The sequence below is a fragment of the Sander vitreus genome, chromosome 18, assembly GCF_031162955.1.
Source record: "Sander vitreus isolate 19-12246 chromosome 18, sanVit1, whole genome shotgun sequence".
Taxonomy (NCBI): Eukaryota; Metazoa; Chordata; class Actinopteri; order Perciformes; family Percidae; genus Sander; species Sander vitreus.
In genome coordinates, this window is record NC_135872.1 from 27803345 (window position 1) to 27826186 (window position 22842).

The following is a 22842-nucleotide window of genomic DNA, read 5'->3' on the forward strand; positions in this document are numbered from 1 at the left end:
TTGTTTTTTTCCCACCCCTCACATAATTTTAAAATAGTTCCTATAGTATATACAGTGTATTATATATTTTGTAAAAGTATGTATCATATATTTTATATTATATGTTAATAGAAAGATAACATATAAACATTTTATTTTATTTTGCACCAAATAACCCATTACCCTAATCACCCACCTCAGTACAGTCAGTATAATAACCCACCCTCACAATCATCTCTCGTCATCCTCATATCCTTTTAATAAAGTGCATTGTGTAATAAAGGCATGTTAGGCCTTTATTGACAGGACAGCTGAAGACATGAAAGGAGAGAGAGGGGGGAATGACATGCAGCAAAGGGCTGCAGGTTGGAGTCGAGCCCGCGGCTGTGGCGTCAAGGAGTAAACCTCTATATATGGGCGTGTGCTCCACCAGGTGAGCTACCCAGGCGCCCTTTATACAACTGTTTCAACTTTATAATGATTGTACAATGTTTTAGCGCCAGGTCCAAACCATACCACAAACCCACCCCACAGATCGTGATGCACGTACTTTTTAAAGTTCTTATTTTGAGCTGCACCAAAGTGGCAGACTGCCCAACCTTGCCATCCCTATAGCCACGCAGGTGGCTAAAAACAACTCAAGGTCCATAACATGTGGTTGAAAGCCCTGAAAAAAAGGTAGTAAATAAAAAGATAAAAGAATAAACGTTCATACTTTTTGAATGTCTGATCTCTGTCCATTCTTCCAAATCCTTTCTATTCTACAATCAGTTTGAGATTAGTTAGCACTACAGTCACAGGCTCCCTGGATGGCGAGGCCTTATGATCTACCACTGAGAAGACTTTCATGGTGGTGTGGGTGATGACAGAGCTCAGCTTACGTGCCTTTGGCTTACAAGTCACCACCTGGACCAGCTCCTGCCGGAAGCGCCGGCTGACCATGCAGTAGAGCAGGAAGTTGGTGGTAGAGTTGAGGTTCTGCAGCATGTTGGCCAAGTCTCCGGCCACATTGATAGGGATGCTGTAGTCGTTCCGGTTGAAGCTCTCGTGGTTGTACTTGGTCCTCAGGGTGCAGTATGTGACAAAGCGGGGCAGGCTGAGGACGACGAAGGCCACGGAGACAGTGCCCAGCAGCAGGATGGTCCTCCTCAACATGCCCCTGGTGCTCCTCCCATGCATAACGCGACGCTCTTCCTTGGTGAAGAGGTTGCTGGCGTTGCACAGATGGTACCCGATGAGGTAGTTGAAGATGATGACCAACACAATAGGGGCTCCTCCTGAGAGGAAGGTAGTTATCAACACTATGACAGTAGAGTAGGCGTGATCGCGGTAATGACACCTAGGCAGCATCATATTCTCCCCTTTCACTGTAAAGTTAACAGGTGTGACAGTGTTGATCCAGCCCAGGGGCACAGAGACAACATGTGACACCAGCACGATAGCCACACACGTCACTTTAGTGACCCAAGGCTGGTAGAAGTGCTGCTTGGCCGCTGTGCTGCGAAGAACAAGGTAGCGCTCGATGGTGAACACCACCACGATCCAGGAGGAGCTGTAGAGCGATCCATACTGCAGGAATCCCAGAATGCCACACCAGGGTTGGGAGTGCCAGAAGGGCTGCAGTAGCCAGAAGGTGAGGGTCAAGTCGATGAGGATCACCCACACCAGGTAGAAGGTGTCTACGATGGCCAGACAGCTCAGGTAAATGATGGCCGTGTCGGACATCCCGCAATTACGGAAGCAGATCATGTAGAAGGTAAAGAGGTTGGCTGGAAGACAGGAACACAAAGTTTAGATGGATACATTTGCCTGTCTAGTCGAACTTTAAAGTGCTCATATTATGCTTTTTGGCTTTTTCCCTGTCCTTTGTTGTGTTATATATCTTTTTGTGCATGTTATAGGTTTACAAAGTGAAAAAGCCCAAAGTTCATCCCAAAGGAACTTACCATCTCCAACAGAAAACACTGTTCACAAACTGCTCCAAACAGCTCTATTGTAGTCCAGCCTTTACTTCAGAGACAAACGTGGTCACTTTGGAACACACGTTATAATGCTCGCCTAGCTGCTAGCATGGCACGCCCTCATACTCTGCTTCTGACTGGCTAGTAGTCCTTACCTAGGTACTGTCAGGGCACGCCCTCATACTCTGCTTCTGACTGGCTAGTAGTCCTTACCTAGGTACTGTCAGGGCACGCCCTCATACTCTGCTTCTGACTGGCTAGTAGTCCTTACCTAGGTACTGTCAGGGCACGCCCTCATACTCTGCTTCTGACTGGCTAGTAGTCCTTACTTAGGTACTGTCAGGGCACGCCCTCATACTCTGCTTCTGACTGGCTAGTAGTCCTTACCTAGCTACTGCGGACGTGCGATTCCCAACAAAGATGGAACAGAAGTGCGATGCCTCACTCTGTAGCTAAAACAGATTGCTGACAACCCAGAATTGCAGGTGTGTGAAGGAGATTGATTCAGTAGATGGTTTCTGGCTGGAAGCAGTCTCGAAGAGCCTCAAGCGGACGGCTGCACACCAGACATTTCTACACAGAGAACCCAACTGAAGACAAAGACTCTGAGAGACTATTCTCATTTTCCCACAACACAAACCTTTGTAAATACACTTTTTAAAACCTTAACTACAACAGCAAGGAAGAGCAGGGCTGTCCCAGCAAAGATGCCGACGCAGCACACGGGTCAGCGGACCCAAAGCTACGGCATGGTCACCGAACCATGCAATGTCTGGGTGAGTCAGTTTAACACAGCACAGACCCCTCTAGAAGTAGAAAAGACATACACTCATCCAGGCAAGTTTAGTCTCATTCTCACGTTAAACGCAACACGTGCGGAAAAGGAAACGGGGATTAACTTTACGAGTTAGGTTAACCTTTAGCAGCTGTGTGTCTTTGTTATACAAGCACAGGTTAGCTTTAGCTTTGTAACACAGATGATCATGGGACCGGAAACCCAAATCATAATCTAAAAGATGCTTAAACAGAACGTAGCACTGAGGGCAACTTAATGCAGTGAGTTTGGCGATAACTCTCTGCACACATTAGCATCTAGACATTTGATTCATTTTCAGAAAAACAATATTGAATAGTGCCAACCAATTATTTTAATGCTCAGTGTATAAATTAATGGACATTTTATGGTTTGGTTTTATTGGTTTAGCCTAGCTTAACTCATTTCTAAATCACATGAGGTACCCTGGTAATACGGCTTAAAACCCTATTCGCACGGGACTAGTATTCACACAATAACAACCTCTGTGTTTGGCAAAATATGGTAGGCGGTGGAATTTGTACTTCACAAATTACAGACATGGCAGATTCGCACAGGATCAAGAAATCCCCAAGTAATACTAGTCCCTTGAAAATAGGGCTAGGCAGTGTCTGTTGTGTTTTTTTTTTAAATAGTCAGAACGAGGCTAACAGTTTTCCCCTATTTCCAGTCTTTGAACTAAGCTAGGCTACACATCTGCACACCACTGCCAGCACCAAAATGGGTTGGGGCCCATTTATGGCTGCCAAATCTGGGCCAGATTAGGCAATGTAGACACAGGCCTGTCCCGGCAGAGACATGGCTGCCAGACACGGCTGCCAGCACCAAAATGGGTTCTGGGCCAGATTACTTTTAATACTTTAAGTACATTTTCCTGATGATACTTACATACTTTTACTTAAGTAACATTTTCAATGCAGTAGCCTATTTTTACAGTGTGGTATTAGTACTTTTATTTAAGTAAAGGATCTGAATACTTCTTCCACCACTGCATCCTGCAAAGGGCGCAGAAACCTATCTTGAAAACAAAGAAACCTTGTTATCTGAATGTGGGTTTGAACACCAATGTACATGTATTACAGGACTATCCTTTAATATGTGTATATGTGTGTAGCCTATTGCTGTAATGTTAGTCATTCATAAACAATGGTTATTGATTTCTGAGGGCAGAAGGTCATAGTTTGCAGGAAAGGAGGCTGACAGCCGGACAGAGAGCTGAGGACAGAGTGAGCTTAAATTGACTGATTAACAATAAAAACGCCATTAGTTACCTATAAACTTGTGACCGCTCTGATAAAAGCTATGCAAACATGGACAGCCAAAGACCAAACACGATGAGAAGATACAAACCTGGAATACCCATGACACAAAGCAAAGGGTAGTAGATCTTCTGAACAGTGACAAAGATGGTAACGCTGGCTCCCTCCATGGTTCACTCACTGGCAGGCAATCACTAACATGCTAATACCTGCAATAAAGCCATTAGAGAGGTGAAGGGGAAGAGGAGTACAATAAACAAATAATGATGAGGGGCCGATGTTGCAGATTAACTTTTAACTCTTTAAGTGTTGCTTAAAGCTTTAGAGCTTTAATTATTTAACTATTTCTTTTGCACGTTAAGGTGCCGTGAATACAATTATCAGAACCATTAGACATTAGAAACATTAGGGTATTTGGATCTGTAATTTGCATTTAATTTACTTTTGGTTGTATATCAAAGGCCATTTGATCTTTTTAGCCTATTTGTCTGCATAACTAATGTGTCTTTACTCTCATAAATGCTTTGCTCAACTATCAGAACTTGCACACGGAGAGTAGACAGGTCCTCATATGTTACAGTAACAAAAAGAACTTGATCAAGTTTCCAGTTAAAGTGAGCCATTCAGCTGATGACTCAGTAAACGCTGGATGAAAGCTGATCTGTCTGTTTGGGTGGGTCTCACCTGGGAGTACTGCAGTGGAGGTTTCTGTCTCTCTAACTGCCGGGAAAATAGCTGTCCAGTGTTACTTAATAACAGTACACTGATCCACTGTTATCTTGATGCTATCGCTAAGAGGTTCATTCATAGTCAAACAACCTGTTGTGCAAACTACTGTTAAAAGCATGTGTATTTCAGTTTGTGGGGTGACCATATGGAATGGACTAAACAATGAAATCAAACAGAGCCATAATGCTGTACAGTTCAAAAATAGATTAACGGAAACAATACTTGACCAGTATAAAAAGGTGACCTAAACATAGGTAATAAATGGTAATGTAAGTGTTTTGTTGTATGTTGTGTATTGTGTAAGTTATTATATGACCTAAAATTTCATATACGCATATTTTTTTTGGTTTTGTAATAATATGATATTGTGAAATAAGGGAAGATTTTATAATCATTCTACTTCCGCCTGCTCCTTCTCGAACTTATCCTTTTTTTTTGTTCTTTGTTAAATTCTGAATAATTTGTCTACGTTTGTGTTTATGTTTTTGTGTTTGTTTTGTTTTTAGAACATTGATGGTTAAATAAAACATAAGAATACAAAATACAAATAAAAAATATGAATACAAAATCAATACAAAATAAAGAAAATAAAAATAGCAGTCTAATGCTTGTCTTACTGAGGCTCACTTTAACTTAACATAATCAAGGTAGAATGTTTCAGTCATCTCTTTGTCTTTTCACAGTTCATTATCAAAATCACAGGTTTATTATCTTCATCTGGATCAAAACAGCAATATTACAATGGATAAAGTCAGACATACCTGGTGTCTATATATATATATCCTCCGTGCTGTGTTCTAGGAGCTATGAAGGTGTCATACAGAAGTGACTTCTGCCACAGGGGTGTATAGCAGCTGGTTATGTCTCCACAATATAAAAACTATGAAAGAGATGAGGAGGGATGGATGAGCCAGCTCCAGCTGTGCCCCCATAAAGCTTCAGGAGGAGGGGTCAGGCTCAGTTGTTCCTAAATGATACTCAATGATGCCAATAACTGATGGCACAAAATGAAACTATGTTATGAATTAACCAAAGTATTTTCTAAATTTCTGTGAATAGAAGTTATAGTAATGATTTGTGTTCAAACTCGTCAGGTGGAATAGTGCTTCCCACAGGCTAGCTGGCACCTTATTGATCAGAGAATCCATTTTTCCAAGGACTGGTTTGTGTGTTTTTCTACTGGATAGCTGCAACTACAAACAAAGTTAAAGGAATGAAAAAAAACAGTGAAAGGTTTGTGTTACAAAAGGACAAATAAGCTAAAATTCTTAATTGAGAAATCCAAATGTTCCAGCTGTTGGGATGGTTGGTGGTAGGCTGAATGATAGCACTAGATAAAAAGTCAGGGGATCAATTCAATTCAATTCCATTTTATTTATTGTATCAAATCATAACAAGAGTTATCTCAAGACACTTTTACAGATAGAGTAGGTCTAGACCACACTCTATAATTTACAAAGACCCAACAATTCCAATAATTCAGTGGTGAGGAAAACCTTCCTTTAGGCAGAAACCTGGGACTGACCCAGGCTCTTGGTGGACGAGCATCTGTCGCTGCCATTTGGGACACAGAGACACTGATACAGATATAGAGAAATATGATTCATAATAATTATAGCAGTTGGAGTGTTAAACAGTGACAGTTATAGTAACAATAAAAATAGTGGAACTATGACTAGAAATAATAGTTGTAGCAGTTCAGGGTGGGGCGATGTGGGGCGTAGCAGGGTGTAGCGGGGCATTGCGGGGCATTGTGGAGCATAGTAGGGCATGGCAGGGCACTGCGGAGCATAGTACGGCACAGCAGGGCGTTGCGCGGCATAGCAGGGTGTAGCGGGGCAAAGTAGGGCGTCGAGCAAGACCACGGCAGCTGCAACCATGATTTAGGTGCCACTCCAATCCATGGAAAACTGCAAGGCGAGAAAACATAAGGACTCTGAGGAATAAGCTCTCCAGAGCTAAGTTAGTAACAAGCATTAATGGAACATGAATGTACAAAGATGGAAAGAGAGAGGAGCTCAGTGTTTCAGTCCCCCAGCAGTCTAAAACTATAACAGCATAACTATGAGCTGGTCCAAGGCAAACCTGAGCCAGCTCTATAAGGGTTGGTAGTCGATTAGGACTATGAAGAGAAGCAGAGAAGAGGAGGGGTGCTGTGTCTGTAGCGATACACCCTTCCCCGCCTGTCTAGGCAAACGCTGCAACTCCTCACTCCCTAACTATAAGCTTCATCGAAGAGGAGAGTTTTAATTTTACTCGAACACGGTGTCTGCTGGGATCACTGAAGTTATCAGGTTTCATCCTCTGGGCACCATTAATATGTGTATGAAATTGTATAACAGTCCATCCAAATAGTTGTTCAGAAATTTCTGTCTGGGCCAAAGATGTAAACTGATATTGTCATGCCTAGAGCCATGCTGCAAGCAAGGCTAAAAATGACCAAAATTGTGTCAATAGACCAATTTCATGTACTCACATGGATTGTGAAATGATATAAAAAATGCATCAACACACATTAGCCTAAATACTTCAGGGTATAAAAAAAGTAGAATTGACAGCGTCATAAAATAAATGCCGTAAAGCTAGTAGCTTATGTGCTTCCTTTATGCAGAGCAACAATAGATTAGCTCAGAATCCACCCAGTAACTAATAGCAACACATACAGGAGGTAAGGGTACAGCCGTGAGGAATATACCTGTCCAGAAATTTAAATTCCAGTTTGAGATGAAAGTGCTTGGAGAGAAGATACAAGGATAGCTGAGGACAGAGTCAACAGCAGGAAGATGGTAAAGGATGGTGGAGAGGACATGAAATGTCTCTTGAACCGATGAGTTTTGAGGTCTAACAGAAAACAGTTGTTCTGTAACTTAGCTCCAAGGAGCTTATCCTTATGTTTTCTCACCTCGTAGTTTTCCATGGATTGGGGTGGCACCTGGACCGTGGTTGCATCTGCTTCCGTGGTCCTGCTCAACGCCCTGCTACGCCCTGCACTGCTCCTACTATTAGTTCTAGTCATAGTCCTTATTGGTACTACAATTGCCACTGGCATTGTTCATCATACCAACTGCTATAATTACTGTATTATGAATCATATTTCTCCATATCTGTATATCTGTATCAGTGTCTCTGTGCCCACCAAGAGCCTGGGTCTTTCGAAGGTTTCTGAAGAATTTCTTCCTCGCCGCTGACGCACCAAATGCTAGCTTGTGGGAAATTGTTGGGTCTTTGTAAATTATAGCGTGGCCTAGACTTACTCCATCTGTAAAGTGTCCTGATATAACTCCTGTTGTGATTTGACACTATGAATAAAATTGCATTGAATTGCTGAATTGAGGTGCATGGGAAACTTTGACCTGGGTAAACCTTTACACCTCCCACCAGTATTGATCCATCAAACAGTAGAGGACAAACAAAGGCGAGGACTGCAATAGACCTTTCTCATGGCACCCATATCGATTTGTCAGACACTGGTGTAATAACATAAATATTGGCTGCATTCCATCTTGGCGGGCCAGTGCCCTGCTCACTGGCTTGGTTTAGGCGACTGGGACACCCAGATAAAATCATTAATGATTAAATTAGTTTCACCTGTGTTTTTCCTGATATGGCACTTGAAAAGTCGCTGCCCTGTGAGAAAGGTCTGTTCTTTCATCTCAAGAGGAAATATAACTAGAGGTCCCACTCAGACTTGCTGCCAGGTCTAAATTATATTCAGTCGAAACCAAGTCTGTGTAGGGTCCTATTCTATGGCTACAGGGCTTGGGTCTGTATGTACAATACTGACACAACTGGACTCATTTCAGTTCTGATTACATGGTTTGTTATAATCAAGAATACATTTTTTTCAGGCGAGTAAAGTTCCGAGAAAAATATATGAATTGTTGGTCTTTTTTTAAACTATAACTGCATGCTAATTGGGGTTTTATCATTCATCTGTTTGGCTCCATCACACTTGAATCTGTTTTAAATTCATTAGAAGCAGTATCCCCTTCAGTTTGGTTGTCTCAATAACACAACTGGCTGTGTGGGAAGCCTGTCAGGGACCATGTTAGAAATGACAAGAACCACACAGTGCATACAGAATTAAGCACTCCAACGTGGGGCAAAACCCTTTAAATAGAAAAAAGGACAAAAAGTGCTTGCTACTGTTTCCCCTGCTCCAGGCTTTATGGTGTTCAGCACTGTGTCTACCTGGCACTAGTCTATAGGCTGCCGACAACGTTTCATTTCCGGGATTGTTCAGGTGCCGTCGGAAGTTCCGCCGGAAGTCCCTCGTTTTCGGCCGGATGTCCGTCCCCTTCCTCTGTCTCTGTGTTGGCGTTCTAACCCCTGGTGGATTTGTGAGGACTATGGTTAACTGCTCCTCAGATCTCTGCAGGGTAAATCCAGACAGCTAGCTAGACTATCTGTCCAATCGGAGGTTTCTGTTGAACGACTAAAACTACTTTTGCACGTACACATGTTCCACCAAAACAAGTTCCTTCCTGAGGCTATTTTGCAGAGGCACCGGGATCCGTGTGGAGTTGAGCACCGCCCAAGATGATTGTGATTGGTTTAAATAAAAGCCAATAAACCAGAGCCAGTTTTCTCCCATCCCAGAATGCTGTGTGGACTAGCCAGACCCTTCTCGGCAGCGCTGTGGAGGAAGGTCTGGCAATGCAGCTAGGAGCAAATAGACTTCAAAATGCATAAAAATATATGTAATGGAAAGACAGCTTTCTGGATTCTGAAAAATAACCCTGATGATGTCATTAGGGTTATCACAGCTTGGACTTGAGACTTATTTATAACAGAGAAACTGCTTTACAAACTAGTTGTGTCTATGGAGTTGCTTCACAGGAACTGTGGGATGTAGTGTTTTTGAGGCTAGCCCCATATTGAAGAGTTAAATCTGGATATGTCTCTGGCTTTATGAAAGTTTTAGTGATACTAAATATGATACTAAATATTATCTTTTCTCCTCTCCTCAGACAGCGTGCTGGATTTGACTTCACACACAGAAGCATGTCATGGTTTCAACACACAAACACTGGCATGTGGAAGGGAAGTGTGTTGGAAAGAGTGTAAAATGTTTATTGTTCTTTTCTGAATTCCAAACGCCAAATCACTGAATTAACAAAACAAGTTGTGTTAAAAAAAAAAGGAAATTAAAAGATATAAAGGAGGGAAGTTAGCGACACTTAAAACCATTTAGCTGTACAACTGACAAATGAAGGCTTTTCCATTGGCCACCAAACCATCTGCATTAAGATCAGATCAGGGTGGGTTGGATCCGTTTTCAATTCAATGCGTTCCTTTGTGAATTCAAACCTTAAAATCTTTATTTTCAATTCTGAATTGCAACGTGAATCGGCCCCCAAGCCTCCTCTGATCATACAGTACATCTGGGATCATTTTAAAAGGGTTAAATAAGAACATACTCAAAGCAAAGACTCAAAATACTGATAGAATATAACCGTGTCAGTAAAACATAAAAGAAGAAATAAGTCGGGAGGGGAGCTGGTTCAGGTTCAGCTGCAGGAAAACGCCACCGTCCCCGCAGACTTCCCCTGAAAAAAGGCCGTCCTGGCGAGGAGCGACCAATAAGTCATACATACTCTCTTAAATTAACTCAACCTTTCTTTTTTCCAGCTAAACAAAAAAGATTTTCCACCCAAATTGTTTCAAAGTTATAAGCGAGGAGGGATATGTTCAAAATCCTTGCACGCTCAGCTGTCATTCACAAAAATGTGACTGTGTATATCGTTTGTAGAAGGACCTTGTTCCGTACAGCAACAATCGCTCTGAGGAAGCGGAGGCTCTTTTTTTTTTTGAGGGGGGGGGATGCTAGAGAAGATCAGAAGGCCGATGGAGGACTGTGTCATGCTCGTCTGAAGAAGCCTCTGCAATACTACCAACTGAAAAGTCAGGAATAAAAGCAATAATCTGGGGCAGAATGTTTTTTTTTACACATTATGGAAAATTAGAAAAAAATATATGGAGGCTTCCAATTCAATCTCTAGAACATAATACAGGAGCTGCAGTATAATACACGTACAATGTACTTTTCTTTTGCCTTCGTCATGTTTGTCATTATTATTTTGTGCAGGAGAAAATAAAATCTTAAAGCAAACAAATGAAACTAAAACAAGCCTTTCTTATTTACATTGAATATATTGCATTAACACAACTCCCAGTTAACTCCGTCCATCCTCCACCTCCTCAACTTCCCGGACTTGTGGCAGACAGCGGCGGGGTGTGTCGGAGACCGAGGGTTGGGTTTTAGGGGTTGGTGGTTGAACTGGAAATGCTCGGGTTGAGCTGAGGAAGCTGTACAGATCCCTAAAATAAAGGCCTGGCTGGGAAGGCTCCAGAGTTTTTGTAACAGCGCTGATTGGGCCAGTCCTGCCCCAGCCCCCAGGCCGACCCCCTGTGCGAGACAGGGGGTCTAGAGGTTGTCCCCTGGCTGGTACTGAGGCTCGGTGGCTGTGAAGTAGTCCTCCAAGAAGGCTTGCAGGTACTCGAAGGTGGGCCGCTCCTCTGCGTCCTTCTTCCAGCACTGCAGCATGAGCTCGTGCATTGAGATGGGGCAGTCCTGGGGGCACGGCATCCTGTAGCCTCGCTCCACCTGCTCCAGCACCTCGCGGTTGTTCATGCCTGAAAAATGAAGCACACGCAGAAGGTGAGTAAGTGCACCAGGGGCTCTTAAACAGATCAATATGGCAGCTGCGTGGAGACCGACTGCTTTGTTTTTGCCTTGGTGACCTTCAACACAAACACAATCCCACTGCTTCCAATCTGTTGATCTTCAATCTGCAGTCTCCCAATCACTCTCTTTAGTCGAAAACAAAACCAGAGGATTCTCTAATGAGTTACATTTGCTCCATTACATGACCCTGGAGTAGTTTTAATGTTGCTTTTTTACTCTCACTCAACTACTTCATATTTTGGGAGAAAAATAATACTTTTACGTAAGGATGCACACCCTGTTCATTCCTTCTCACACTTGAAACAGATCCCAGGTCTGCTCTAATCACTCTGTTCACAGCTGGAGAAGAATGGATGAAGCTACAGCGGGAGATTCAGATCAGACACAACATCTGGGTTCCCTCTTTTCATTTTGTTTTCTCACTGTCGGAATCTTGCTTTTCAAACGGCACCGCTCGGACTGTAGTGAGCTCCAGATGTGAGTCAATTGCGTGTGTGTGTGTGTGTGTGTGTGTGTGTGTGTGTCACTCCATACTGCTTACAATGTGTCACAGGGCTGGGACGATATGCTTTTGTCCCGCTTCGATTCTTTCATGATACATGGTGCCGATTGGATTTGTATTGTGATTTTCATTTCCTTCTCTAACAAAAACAAAAGTTGAATAATACACTTTTAGAGACAATATATCATTTCTAAAAACTGATAGTTTTCTAAGAAGAATGCACATCACATGTCGGTCAGTCAGTCTGACATTTATGATGTAGTGGCCGTCGGCGGTACGGTTTAAACAGAAAGTATTTAGGTGAATCATTGAAAGAAAAAAAAACGTTTCTAGCACATCTGTTAGCATGCTAACCCTCCCTACCCCCTCCCTGAAGCACATGCAGCCCACCAGCCCCATCTGGACAAAGATGTGTTTCCCTCCCTGCGTGGAGCTGCACTCGGAGTCCTCTCTGGGCCCCCGCCCGGCCCGGTCCAGGCCCGGCCTCCCCCTCCATTTCGGTTCTATTTTCTGTCTGAGAAGCAGTTGTCCGACAGGCGCTTATTCATAAAAGGTTATCTCACATTCTGGCAGGGAAAGGAAAGTTACCCAAGCATTAAAGAACTTTCTACAAAATAAGGAACGTCTCACGCCACGCCCACGCCGCCACACTCACGCCACCATGCTCACGCCACGCCACGCCACGCCACGCCACGCAGCCAGTGTGCAGGAGCCTTCATAGTGTAACTATTGACAGACAAACGTTGTGGGTTGGGTCAAGGGGAGTAGTTGTTAAACAAAAGTTATATGTATAAGTATCAGTGAGTGAAAAAACTCCCAAAAAAAGTTTTTACATCCATAGCCAGCAGGAGGGGCTTGTTGTCATAGAGACAGCTGTGTGTGTTTTGGTTTCTTCTTATCAGGGCGCTCTATCCACGTGTCCCGAGTGGCTCGAGGTGAAAGCTAAGCCCCGCCCCGCCGAGCCTCTGCTGTCTGTTTAACCCTTTTTGGACCCTTTATTTGATGTTTTATGATGATGAACCTCATTTAGATGAAATTATACCCATTTCTTTAGTTTAAAAAAGCAGAAATTATGCATGATTCTGACTCACAGGAACGTGTGTTGAGTGGATAATCACAGATTGGAAGAAACAAACTTTGAAAAGGGGTCAGATTTGACCCGAGTACAACATGAGGGTCAACCCTCCCCCTCCTCACCCGGGTAAGGCACCCGACCCTTGGTGACCAGCTCCGTCAGCAGGATGCCAAACGACCACACGTCCGACTTGATGGTGAACTTCCCGTACAGCGCAGCCTCGGGGGCGGTCCACTTGATGGGGAACTTTGCACCTGTAGGAGAGCAGAAATGAAATAATTACCTTTGGACATGTCATCTTCTCTTTCCTGTGATCAAACACACGTTTGGTAACACTCTTCTCTGCTTCTCCTCATAGTCGTCAGATTTATCTACCAACCCTTATAGAGCTGGCTCAGGTTTGCCTTGGACCAGCTCATAGTTATGCTGTTATAGTTTTAGACTGCTGGGGGACTGAAACACTGAGCTCCTCTCTCTTTCCATCTTTGTACATTCATGTTCCATTAATGCTTGTTACTAACTTATCTCCGGAGAGCTTATTCCCCAGAGTCCTTATGTCTTCTCGCCTTGCAGTTTTCCTTGGATTGGGATGGCACCTAAATCATGGTTGCAGCTGCCGCCGTGGTCCTGCTCGACGCCCTGCTACGCCCCTCTACGCCCTGCTCGACGCCCTACCATGCCCTGCTATGTCCCGCATCGCCTCGCTACGCCTTCAACTGCTACAACTATCATTTCTAGTCATAGTTCCACTATGTTTATTGTTACTATAACTGCCACTGTTCATCATTCCAACTGCTATAATTAAATGAATCATATTTCTCTCTATCTGTATATCTGTATCAGTGTGTCCAAAGCAGCAGTGCCAGATGCCACCCACCAAGAGCCTGGGTCAGTCCCAGGTTTCTGCCTAAAAGGAAGGTTTTCCTCACCACTGTTGCTCCAAATGCTTGCTCGGGGGAAATTGTTTTTGTGGGTTTTTGTAAATTATAGATTGTTTCTGAGCTCGGAACTCGGACAACCTCACAGTACCCCGAGCTCAAAATCCAACATGGCTGCCCCGTGCATCAACAGCAGTGAAAGCTGTAGTAACATACAGATTATTAGCACTTCTGTCTTATTTGTTTCCCACTAAATCAGTCGGGGTCAGCCCTATGTTCCCACAGCCCTATGTTCCTACATTTCTGAGATTTTTCTTAAAATTAGGACCTATGTTAGGGTTAGGGTTACATTCCATCTGTAGTCCATTGCTACTGGATAATAGGTTGGGTGTAATTGGCTACCAGATTGGGAGAAAGGGGGATAAAATCTGATACAAATTTATGAAAAAGGAAATGTTGGAACATAGAGCCTAATTTTGAGGGGACATGGAGCTGTGGGACCATAGGGCTGTGGGACCATAGGGCTGTGGGAACATAGGCACGCTCCCAATCAGTCGTACACACAGTGGGGAGAAACCCACACAGAAAGGCCCGGAACAAGCTGGATTTGAACCCAAAACTTCCTTGCTGTGAGGCCACAGTGTAACCATTGGGCCACCATGTCGTAACTTTCTAGTACTAAATAAGAGTGATGTATTAGGGTTACTGCGTCTAAAAAAAACTGGGAGTGAGGAGTTTAAAACATGTTAAACGTGCCTCTTGTGAGTCCCTCAACTTTATGGAGGTACAATACCAAATCACTGTAGTACCCAGAGCCGAATGAAATGGAAAGATTACACTAGGCAGACTGCATTTATCAGGCCATTTCAAATGGATACTTATCCATTACTTGTTATTTGGTGATTAAACAAGATTACTTTTAACTGCCACATGATTATTATGCTAATTTATTTATTTAGGTATTTTAATGCATCTAATTTAGGCTCATTTGAAATGCCTGAGAGAAACTTGTGTAAAGCCTCTCTTTGTCATTTTCTTGTTTTTCATTATTCTTTTCCTCCCCACTTTGCTGCACCCGAAAGCATCCCAGAAAAGTGGTAGTGTAACCGTTATGGCTAACATACTAACTACTACTACTACTACTACTACTACTACTTACTACTACTAGCTAACATACGGAACAGGAAACAGATTTTTCTCCAATTGGAGTGAAGTTTTTTTCCTTTACAGTACTTTTAATTAACAGAATATAATATAATAATTTATATATATAAAAATAAACAAGTTTAGATGAAGTGTTCGATTGGAAATTTACATTTCTGCCGAAAATGTCTCTGCCTAGATCCGGGCCTGGTAGTACTCTTTAAATCTGCTTTTACGCACATGCGTTGCCTGAGTAGTAGCTCATTTTCATTCTGCTCAAGAAGCACCTATTCACTTCCAAAACCTGAACAAGTGCAGCCGTTTCATTCCATTATATTATTTGCCATGATACTGTACTGTCTGATGGTGTTGGTTTGACACGGTGCTCTTTCACTCTCGAAGATGCTCCTATATAACTGCAATGTAAAGTCTGTTCTGCTGTACGGTTCAGAGAGCTGGCGAGTTGAGGAGAAAAGTGTTCCATAACGGATGCCTCTGACGAATATGCCAGATCTTTTGGTTTAATGAGATCTCCAACAATGAACTGTACAAGGAAACGGGAAGCCGGAGCATCACCAAGGAGATTACGCACAGGCGCCTGAGATGGCTAGGACATGTGTTGAGGATGGAGCAGGACCGCATCACAAAAGTCGTCTTAAGATGGACACCACCTGGCAAACCTGGGAGGCCCAAAACCACCTGGCGCAGAACTGGGACACAAGAACAGCTGAACCTGTCTTGAGGAGAGGCCCAACATGCTGCCAGGGACCCAATGCAATGGATAGGGCTCATTGAAGCCTTATGTCCCATAGGGGACGAAGAGGAGGAAGGAAGTAAGTAAGTCTTTCACTCTCTCTTACAAAGTCAGTGTGCTTTATTGGCATGATTAACATGGTACTGTTGACACAACCATGAAGCCAATACAATCTGGTCTAAAATAGTTACAGGGGGCAGATATTTGTTTTTCTGTATTTATTGCTTATTTCATATTAATGTCTAATATATTTGTTTATGATTATAATTATAATTCTGATTTAGGAATGTAAAAAGTATTACTTATTTTTTCAGCTCTATCTGGTGGCTCACAGATAGAAATGTGATCGTCTAAACTGTAAAGCTACTTAATGGACAAGTTCAGAAGGTGAATCACGTTACAAACACTGCTATAAACTGGGGTTGTGTTAGGCTGAATGCCAAAAACAAAGGTTATACTTCTTAACGCAAAGCTTCAAAAACATATGCGCAGCAAAATGATTGCAAAGGTCAAAGAATTCTCAGAATTGATCAGAGAATTTTCTGAGCACAAACAAACTGTAATCAACAGGAACAGCTGTTATGAGCTCAGACTGACCAACAGGGAGATGAGGACATTAACATTTACAGAGGACTGTAAATCAAATGTTTCAACTAATACAACCCACATTTGTAGCAGAATTTGAAAACCGTGTTTCATGAGGTGATTCTGTTACTTTGTGTACATATTAAGTGAAGAATGTGTTAATATATATGTGTGTATACAGAACACCGGGAGCCTGTGAATGAACCATAGACGTAGATTTCGTTGGGGGATGCAGGGGATATCTCCCCCCCAATAATTAGTAGACGTACATTTGTCCCCCCTCAAAAAATATAAAAGAACTCACTCCCAAAAAGAGGTGACGTTAACCGTTCAGGGGGCTCAAACATGTATATATCCTTCCCAAGGATTTCAACCTTGAACCCTGCAGTGTCACAAAGCACAGTCCCTCCGTCTCTTTTCTTTCTCTCTTTCTCCGTGAAATGACGCTGCCTTCGAGTGCGGTCGGAAACGTCGAGATCTACAAACAATCTGACGGAAAACAATAGCTGTGTCTATCAATTTAGATGAAATTTAACAAGAATGCAGGAAATTAAGTGTTTGATGCTCCAAACCCCCCAACATTTTTCTTCAGTCAACTGAATGACAAACATGAAGTAATGATGCTGACAGGATGGATACCAGGGGCGGGGCTAAAAGGGTGGCACGGGGTGGCTCTCAGCCCCCCTGAAATATGATTGCCCCCCACAATCCATTAGGCTAGAGTGCTGTCAATTTGACAACGGTGATTTCCATTGGATCAGACTACTGTCACTTGGCTGCCTGCTCTGCCAATCTTCCCAGCCCTTAGTCACATGACCAATTCATGTTCCCATGACAACTATCCAAAATTCTGATACCATGGAACCAGCACTGGAATAGTTTCTTTTTTAAAGGCAGACTGAGCCTATAGAACATGTGAATTGTATTTGGATATACAATTTCTTCAAAATGAAAACAAGTGAAACTAATAATGAATTTGATGTTTTATTTAGCAGAATTACATTGTGTTGTTGTATCCTATATTGGATAAAATCCTGGACTTGCCCCTGATGTATACACCAGTCAAATACCAGAAAACAATGTGTGATTCAGTGTGATTATCAGGAGAGAAACAACAGGTTTCCTTTCTTGAACACATGCCTTCTAAACTCCTTGTCTCTGTGGAGCAGGGAGTGTCTGCTCTGTGTTTCAGAGGATCAGTGACTCTGATCATGACTTCACAGCTAACTATTTGCCGGTCATGTTAATGTGGGCGTGTTGCAAATGTTGCGGTTCTGCTGCTGAGAGAATTTCCTCCATGACCTAATGCAGTCATAGGGTATGTGAATGTGAGTGGGAGTATTAAGTATGTGCATTTAACCAGAGACAGTTTAGGACCGAGACGCCCCGACTCAGAGTAGTTTTGTGTATCTGTGTACCGTGGGTTTCTCCACCACCACGCCTCTTTAAGAGACTTGGGGCAGGTCCGAGTGTGTTGATTCCAACGGAAGAAGTGAACGTGAACACAGATTATGAGCGGTTCTTTCGCCCTGTAGTCACCCAAGTAAATACTGGATCCATTCTTCACAAGCCACATATCTCCAGAACATTCTGACAATAAAATAGTAATTTTCAGATTGACACATCAGGAGAAAATTAACTTTTTAATAACTTTATTCATCCACACGACGTTCACTACACGTTCAAACGAGGCCACGCCCATTGAGGAGACAGGAAGTGTGTACTGTTTCATACCATTAGTGCTGCTTGAAATGCCCGATGTGAGTCAAGTGCAGATGTGAGTTGCGCATGCTCAGATTTAAACGGTTTACGGCATAACGTGTCATACTGAAATTTGTGAAATCCATAAAATAACTGTATTGACATTACAGAAGTCTGTCGTTAGCATCTTGTAGGCTACTTGTCGCAAAGTGACGCATGTGTGACTCACATCTGCACTCGACTCACGCAGTGACAGCACTGCCCGATGTGATGTGGTATAGATGTGGTATTAGTATAGAGGATCTTTGATTTAACTTTGTGTGTGTGTGTTTGTGTGTGTGGGAAGTCCCACCTTGCCGAGCGGTGTACTCGTTGTCTTCGATGAGCCTGGCCAGGCCGAAGTCAGCGATCTTGCACACCAGGTTGTCTCCCACCAGGATGTTGGCGGAGCGCAGGTCTCTGTGGATGTAGTTCATCCTCTCGATGTAGGCCATGCCCGCTGCCACCTGCAGCACAGCACAGGGAGCACTGGAGTCTTACTTCTCAACACTGCAACTGGGATTGGTTTCAGGACATCACATCTCAATCTCTATATATATATTGGACATCATATCTCAGTCTCTATACTCTCTATATTCTCGGACATTACATCTCAATCTCTATACTCTCTATATTCTTGGACATCACATCTCAATCTCTATACTCTCTATATTTTTGGACATCACATCTCAATCTCTATATTCTTGGACAATTATGTACAATAATTACTCAGTGCAGTAATTATTATACTTTAATAAGTATAATTCTGATACATGTAGCATGGAGCTTTTTCTAAATAAGTACTACTATGTGTATAACTTACAGTGCATTAATAAAGAATATGGGGAAAATATCGGCTGATAGAGAAAACATGTCAATCCAATCCCCCCAAAAAGATCTGTAGGAAAGTGATTCCACAGAGCAGAAGAATAGCTTGTTTGAGAAGGAGCCCCTATCATCTTGGGGCTTCAGAAATGCTAATACTTATAGCTCATATAGACCCTTTTTCCAATAAAATACCTGCAGAAAACCGGTCATCAGAAAATCAGGTTAAGGGAAGTTTAATCCTATTACAGGTGTATTATTATTAGGGCTGTCAAAATAACGCGTTCATTTCGATTAATTAATCTGAGAACAAATAACGCGTTAAAAAAAATAACGCAGATTAATCCATTCCATATTGACGTTTGACCGGAGCCGTTCTAGCCCCATTGGACTGTAAAATGAAGGAGGGAGACGAGAATGTTCTGCCTGGATTATTAATTAGAACATTTACTTGTAAAAATCTATCTGGTTCCACTGATATGTCTGCTCTTCTCTGATGCTCTGAAACACAAACACCGCTGCACATGACGCTAGTTAACACTATACTCAACAGCAGCTAACGTTAGCCTACCGCTAGCTAGTTAACACTATACTCAACAGCAGCTAACGTTAGCCTACCGCTAGCTAGTTAACACTATACTCGACAGCAGCTAACGTTAGCCTACCGCTAGCTAGTAGCTGGATTAAACACGGTTAAAATGCTGACAGCTAACGCTAAACGGTGTAAAGTGTGACTGTGTTTTACTGTAGAGGATTCAACACCGGGATGTAACAATCTGCAGCTGCCGTCGGAGAAACAACACAGACGGTGCGTTCAATGAAACTGGTAAACTAAACTACTCGTGGTGCATTTGAAGTTATTGTAAATGTCCTTTTCCCATCTGACGGTTCAACAGCAATTTACTACTGAAATTAGTTATTGTTAAACATTATTATTAAATCATTTCATTTTGACCATATGGCCTTAGCAATAAACAAGCCGTTCTTTAATGTCACCAACTGTTTAGTACCCTTTTTTTTTTCTTTTCTTTTTTTTACTTTCTTAAAAAGTATCGGTTCAGGCACCGTTAATTATGTATGCAATTAATTTCGATTAATTAATCACAGAGTATGGAATTAATTAGATTACATTTTTTAATCGATTGACAGCCCTAATTATTATACAAATGTGGGTCAAAATAGGATGATCTGCTATAGACTGAATACATTCTGTGTTTTTCTTCTGAATATGTTTCAAATAAAAGTCTACCAGGCAAGTTAGGTATTATGTCGCTGGAAGACTTTCAATGCCAAAAAGGAAGAGTTGTCTTTGTCTTTAACAGTGATCGAAAGACAGAAAGGTAGAAGCAATTCTTCTTCAGACACAGTAGCTGTGTTGGAAACCGTTCCCTATCATGGAAATAGTGCACTATATAGTATGTTCGCCATTTTGTAGTGGTGTTGGAATGTTGTGAATTCCATAGTCCACTGTAAAATACCCACAATCCATCCATCCATCCATCTTCATCCGCTTATCCGGGTCGGGTCGCGGGGGTAGCAGCTCCAGCAGGGGACCTCAAACTTCCCTTTCCCGGGCCACATTAACCAGCTCCGACTGGGGGATCCTGAGGCATTCCCAGGCCAGGTTAGAGATATAATCCCTCCACCTAGTCCTGGGTCTTCCCCGAGGCCTCCTCCCAGCTGGACGTGCCTGGAACACCTCCCTAGGGAGGCGCCCAGGGGGCATCCTTACCAGATGCCCGAACCACCTCAACTGGCTCCTTTCGACGCGAAAGAGCAGCGGCTCTACTCCGAGCTCCTCACGGATAACTGAGCTTCTCACCCTATCTCTAAGGGAGACGCCAGCTACCCTCCTGAGGAAACCAATTTCGGCTGCTTGTACCCTGGATCTTGTTCTTTCGGTCAAAATACCCACAATGCACAGCTTATTTGAGTGTACATACGGTGTACCCTACATTTTACTCCCGTATACCACAATACAATGCTGTCGTGTTTTCCCAGAGGAGGAGAAGAAGCAGCAGCAAGGAAAAATGGAGCGGGCTTTCGTTTTTAAGCAGTGGAAATGTAACATGCAACATACTGTATATACAACCTCTTATTATCCTCCAGAGTGCTCCGTTTCTTTTCCGTGACGTATTAGAAGTATTTTTGTTTGTTTACATGATGCTGGGCGTGCCTGATCTGACTCCGCCCTCCTACGTACTTCCGCTCAATTTTCATTTTCCTTCAGTACACCGTCTGGGTTTGCGGTATATTCTTGGGTTTTCTCCAGCCAAATCTTTACCAGTCCAATCAGTGAACAGAGGGAGTGGCTGAGAACGATGACGTTGAGGTCGTACGCTAGTTTGAGTTGTAGTTCCGTAATGCTGGCGGAGAAAGATGCGAGCGAAGCCATTCGGTCCGTTGTGGCAACGCTATCGAATATCCAGAAGTTAAAGCCCGAGCAAGAACAATCTTTGCTGAGTTGTGTTGGGGGCCATGATGTTGTGGCCCTCCTCCCCACGGGGTTCGGGAACAGTTTGATTTTCCAGCTCGCTCCGTTAGCCGCTAGCGATGATAAGCCAACGTCACGACCAAATGTTAGCGACTGGTTATGGCAGATCCAGAGTGGCTCTGGGCAGATCCAATAGTTTTAAACTTCAACAGAGTACCCGCCTTCAAGGAAGTTAACACTTGTCAATGGAGAGAGGCCAGACTCTCTGTACAAATGAAATCTACCAGAGTCTGGTAGGACCAGGCTAGTGGACCAGAGTCTGGTAGGACCAGGCCAATGGACCAGAGTCTGGTAGGACCAGGCTAGAGTACCAGAGTCTGGTAGGACCAGGCTAATGTACCAGAGTCTGGTAGGACCAGGCTAATGTACCAGAGTCTGGTAGGACCAGGCTAGTGGACCAGAGGCTGGTAGGACCAGGCCAATGGACCAGAGTCTGGTAGGACCAGGCTAGGGCGCGCCCGCATCCATCACACAAATAACCGACACATCTACTGACGCAACGATACTTTCAGTGAGTGTCCGAAATCTGGTTTGGTCGTTCCTGATATAGTTCACTATTTAATAAACACTATATAGGGAATAGTGAATAACTGAATGATGGAACGGTTTCGAACACAGCTACTGAATCACAGTGGTGAGGAGAGCTGAAACAAATTCAATTAACAGAAAATGAATTGCCAACTATGTTGACAATTGACTAATAGTTTCAGTCATTTTAAAAAGAAAAATTCTTTGGTTTCATCTTCTGAAATAGGAGGATTTTCTTTGTTGTATATGATTTTGAGTTATTTGGGGCTTTGGACTGAATTATGGATATATCACCTTGGGTTTTAGGAAATTATAAGGAACATTCTCACCACTTTCCAGCATAGACAAATCACCTAATGGAGAAATGAATCTGCAGATTAATATCACTAATGAAATAATCCTTCTGACTAGTAACATACTGAATTTATCAAGACAACATGTGAACATGGTGGAAGTGTTGAATTTTTTTTAATTTTTAACAATGGACCAAATTAGAAAACAGGGAGGCTTCTGACTAAACATAATACAATATAAAAACAAAGACTAGTCTCTGTAAGCCTATTTCATTAGAGTTTGCAAGTTTCTGAAATCTTTTCTGTTGTTTTCAGGAAACCAGTGACGAGTAACCAGTCTACTCTTCCTGTTACCTTCATGTAACAGAAGCAGACCAGCGAGAGGTGTACAGATAAAACAAGGTATACCTGTGCTGCCATGTCCACCAGGTTAGGCAACTTCAATGCTCGTCCTTCTCCATCCTTCAAGAAGTCCAGCAGGCTTCCTACAGCAGACATAAACAGATGTCTGATTTCAGTCCACGTACACATACAGACACTGAAGACACGACTAAGAATTTTCACAGTCGAATCAGAATGGTCAAGTCTTGCCTAT

The 22842-nt window shown here is 42.8% G+C and overlaps 2 protein-coding genes across 6 annotated transcripts in view; both read right to left on the reverse strand.

Annotated features, from left to right (window-relative positions):
• Positions 1-735: 735 nt before the first annotated feature.
• Positions 736-4183, reverse strand: LOC144533126 (putative G-protein coupled receptor 139). The gene is made up of 2 exons (XM_078274294.1): positions 4105-4183; positions 736-1748 (listed from the first exon to the last, which is right to left on the reverse strand). The coding sequence occupies exons 1-2, from the start codon at positions 4181-4183 to the stop codon at positions 736-738; spliced, it is 1092 nt and encodes a 363-aa protein (XP_078130420.1).
• A 5607-nt stretch (positions 4184-9790) lies between these two features.
• fynb (FYN proto-oncogene, Src family tyrosine kinase b) overlaps positions 9791-22842 on the reverse strand; it is a 110793-nt gene continuing 97741 nt past the window's right edge. For all 5 annotated transcript variants that reach the window (XM_078274738.1, XM_078274737.1, XM_078274741.1 and 2 more), the window contains 4 exons: positions 22656-22732; positions 18421-18574; positions 13130-13261; positions 9791-11378 (listed from right to left, as the gene is read on the reverse strand). In XM_078274738.1, the coding sequence (XP_078130864.1) occupies positions 11170-11378; positions 13130-13261; positions 18421-18574; positions 22656-22732 (572 nt within the window). In that variant the 3' untranslated portion in view covers positions 9791-11169. The remainder of the gene's footprint in view (positions 11379-13129; positions 13262-18420; positions 18575-22655; positions 22733-22842) is intronic.

Bases quoted from the DNA above. Each gene is read 5' to 3' on its own strand.
- LOC144533126 (XM_078274294.1), bottom strand. From the start codon at position 4,183: ATGGAGGGAGCCAGCGTTACCATCTTTGTCACTGTTCAGAAGATCTAC. The intron at 1,749-4,104 runs GTTTGTATCTTC...CCTGTCTTCCAG, and splicing joins TTGTGTCATGGGTATTCCAG to CCAACCTCTTTACCTTCTAC.